This window comes from Mesitornis unicolor, unplaced genomic scaffold, assembly GCF_000695765.1.
Source record: "Mesitornis unicolor isolate BGI_N332 unplaced genomic scaffold, ASM69576v1 scaffold36860, whole genome shotgun sequence".
NCBI lineage: Eukaryota > Metazoa > Chordata > Aves > Mesitornithiformes > Mesitornithidae > Mesitornis > Mesitornis unicolor.
This window is the reverse complement of record NW_010158440.1, coordinates 3,585-7,094: the sequence shown is the minus strand read 5'-3', so window position 1 is coordinate 7,094 and position 3,510 is coordinate 3,585. Positions and strand designations below refer to the sequence as shown.

The 3,510-nt window shown below is 51.0% G+C and overlaps 1 protein-coding gene across 1 annotated transcript; it reads left to right on the top strand.

The window, feature by feature from the left end:
• Positions 1 to 2,622: 2,622 nt before the first annotated feature.
• Positions 2,623 to 3,502, top strand: LOC104539829 (solute carrier family 25 member 51-like; the record flags this gene model as incomplete). Its single annotated transcript, XM_010183456.1, has 1 exon — positions 2,623 to 3,502. A coding segment is annotated over one exon (880 nt), but the record flags the coding sequence as incomplete, so codon positions are not given.
• Positions 3,503 to 3,510: the final 8 nt, after the last annotated feature.

Below are 3,510 nucleotides of genomic sequence, written 5' to 3'. Positions count from 1 at the left end.
GTGGAACCTCCTGTGTTCCAGCTTGTGCCCATTACCCCTTGTCCTATCATTGTTTGTCACCGAGAAGAGCCTGGCTCCATCCTCGTGACACTCACCCTTTAAATATTTATAAACATCAATGAGGTCTCCCCTCAGTCTCCTCTTCTGCAAACTAAAGAGCCCCAGCTCCCTCAGCCGCTCCTCATAAGGGAGATGCTCCACTCCCTTATGCTCCTCTTCTGTCCATAAAGGGATGCTGCGGCACCGAGGGTTTGTGTGTACAGGTAACGCTGGTGATCTGAAGCTTTTACTGTTTTTGAGAAATGTTTTTTTTAATGTTCAATTCTAACAAAGTGGCTGCTGTGCTTTAGTACTTGCAGGCAGCACAGACCTTACAAATTATGTCTGAGGGCAAGGTTTCCATGAACACTCTGGAGGACTTGCCGTGCTGGGCTCTTGCAAATTCCCAGCTTGGCAGTGTGACGGCTTCCTTGTGTGAGGATCGCTGCGGTCTGCAGCGCTTCACTACTGGACAGGCCAGGCAGTTACACCAAAAGGAGCATGTGGAGCTTGTAGATTGTGAAACTAAACTGAGGGCTCTCTCTTCCCTCCGCCTCTTTAAAAAAAAAAACTAACAAATTTTATTTATGAGTTTCTTTTGAGGGAGAAATATGCTCTGGCCGCAGGCAGCAGCCATATAAATGACAATTGGTCACCAGCCTTGCGAATCATCTTAGTGGTGGTGTCTCTGAGGCTCTTCCACCCTGAACTAGCACAACCCGCTGTCCCTGCTCTAGGACCAGCGTGTCTGCAGCTGTGGCTTTTTTAGTACGCGCAAGCAGAACTACAGTAACCGGAATAATGTTTTGAACTGCCGCGTAAAGCAGCACGTGAGCCTTCTAATGTGGATCTCTGTCTCTCATGCTACTTCTCATATTGACAGAAACAATTCATCTTTGTAAGTTATTTAGATGGCACTTTCACTTCTTAAAGGGTTGGGTGGCATGTAACTGCAGGGGAAAAGCCAATCTAGGCATGCACGTGCTTTGTTTTAAAAACAAACCGTGTCCTTGGTCCACGTAATCCGTCAGGTTTCTTTGGGCAGTCCAGGTTGTTTCTTGCCACGCATCCCTCACACAGCAGCAGCTGCGCCTTGAGAAGCTGCCCCTCGTGCCGAGCAGGGCTGTTGGCCCCCAGTACCACGCTGTAGCCGTGGAAATCTCGGCCGCGTTGCTGATGGGGAGCACCTGGAGCTGAGAAACCAGCACCAGCCTCACTCGGTTGTTGCTGAGTTGGCTCAGGCTGTGCTGTAATGGAAGTTAGCATCTGGATCAGCTGCAGAAACAGCTTTTTGTCACTGTTGAACGAGTAACCTCATTTTAAATGACGAACACGTGCTGCCTGGTAGTGATTCAATGCCTCGCTGCTTCGTGTGGTGGAACTGCCTCTGTTTGTGTGTCCTTCAGGACCTCGGGTCTAGCCAGGCTCGAGGTCTTAAACCTTTGGACGGAACATGACAAGTGTGGGCTCACGGTGCTCAGGCTCTGCAGGGTAATGAACTGGAACTTCCAGAAGTTTTCAAACCTGTGTTGAAGCGTTCTCGCAGTATAATTTAAGCCTGTGGTTACAGTGGTGTGCTGGTTTTGGCCAGGATAGAGGTAATTCTGTTCACAGCAGCTGGTGTGGGGTTGTGTTTTGGGTCTGTGGTGAAAGCAGTGTTGACGACAAGGGCACGTGCTGGTGGTTGCCGGGCAGTGCTTGCACGGTGTCACGGGCTGCTCTGCTCTGCTCTCTCCCTGCCCCAGCAGCAAGGGGCTGGGGCACAGGGAGCTGGGACAGCTGAGCCCAGAGGTGTCCCACAGTAAAAGTGAGGGGGCAGCTGGGGGTGGCGCTGCTGGGGCTGGCTGGGCATCGGTCGGCTGGTGGGGAGTGTTTTCATTTGCACAGTTCGCTTTTCTTGGGGTTTCCTCTCTTTTATGTTGGTTTCCCCCTCCCACCTTACCAAATACCTTTCAGAATTTATAATCATTAAACCGTTTTAATCTCAACCCACGAGTTTCTTTCTGATTTTTACCCTTCAGGTTTTCCCACCAGAGACAGCGAGCGAGTGGCTGTGTGGTGCTAAGTTGCTGGCCAGGTTAAACCACCAGTCTCAATTGTTGTTCAGATTTTCTGTTGTTTTCTCCCACAGGGAGAGGCGGAGTGCAATGAAAGCATTTCTAGTACTACCACATGGATTCCATTTATTTTTTGTTAGACTGTCTCCTCTCCGCACCACCACCCTCCTGGTGGTGTGTGCTCATTAGCGTGGGAGTGGACCTCTCGCTGTTGTAATTCCTTGGCACATCGAATGGGAAATCTTGACATGGGAGCTTCCTCTTGTCAGCTGTCACGTAGCACTCGAGGGGTGCGTACCTCAGTTTCCTCCCCAGTTCATTTCTGTTTTAACTTGCAAGTGCTCAGAAGGGAAAAACGGCCACTTGTCCAGCTCTGAGACTTGAGTGGAAAACAGAGCAACATCCGTCAGACCTGGTGTTTGTCGCTCTTCTCCTTCAAATGCTGTGGGCTTTCCTTGGCTGTGAGATACCGGGTGCTGCTGGGTCGATCCTCTGCTCATCTTCGTTCTCTTTTCTTTTGATGCAGGGAAGGAGAACTGAGGCACTACAGCAAGAGGAGCACTGGGATGGATTCAGAAGGTTCTGCCCAAATGAGTTCAAAGGAAAACCTAAGCGATGATGCAATGGCTACCTCTGGTAAACATTATCTTTGTGGCTACTGTGCAGCCTTCACAAACATAGCAGTCACTTTTCCCATCCAGAAGGTCCTCTTTCGCCAGCAGCTGTATGGTTTGAAAACAAAGGACGCAGTACAGCAGCTGCAGAAGGACGGGATTCGCAACCTCTATCGAGGCATCCTTCCTCCGCTGATGCAGAAAACGACGACGCTGGCGCTGATGTTTGGCTTGTACGAAGATTTCTCCTCCCTGTTGCTCAGCCACACGAGCGCTCCCGAGCTGCTCACTCGCAGCGTGGCAGCCGTGCTCGCAGGGACCACGGAAGCCGTTCTTACGCCCTTTGAGCGAGTTCAGACTTTGCTGCAGGACTACAAACACCACGATAAATTCACAAACACTTACCAGGCTTTCAAGGTGCTGAAAGCCCATGGGGCGAGAGAGTATTATCGGGGATTGGTGCCTATTCTGCTCCGGAATGGACCCAGCAACGCTCTCTTCTTCGGCCTGCGGGGACCCATCAAGCAGTGTCTGCCCGAGGCGGCGTCTTACAGCGCTCACTTGATCAACGACTTCATCTGTGGAGGCCTGCTGGGTGCCATGCTGGGGTTCTTGTTTTTCCCAGTCAATGTCGTGAAGACTCGGATGCAAGCTCAAATCGGTGGTGAATTTCAGTCCTTCTCGAAAGTTTTTGTGAAGATCTGGCTGGAGCGTGATAGAAAACTGATCCACCTCTTCAGAGGAGCCCCCCTGAACTACCACCGCTCCATCCTGTCCTGGGGCATCATCAATGCAACCTA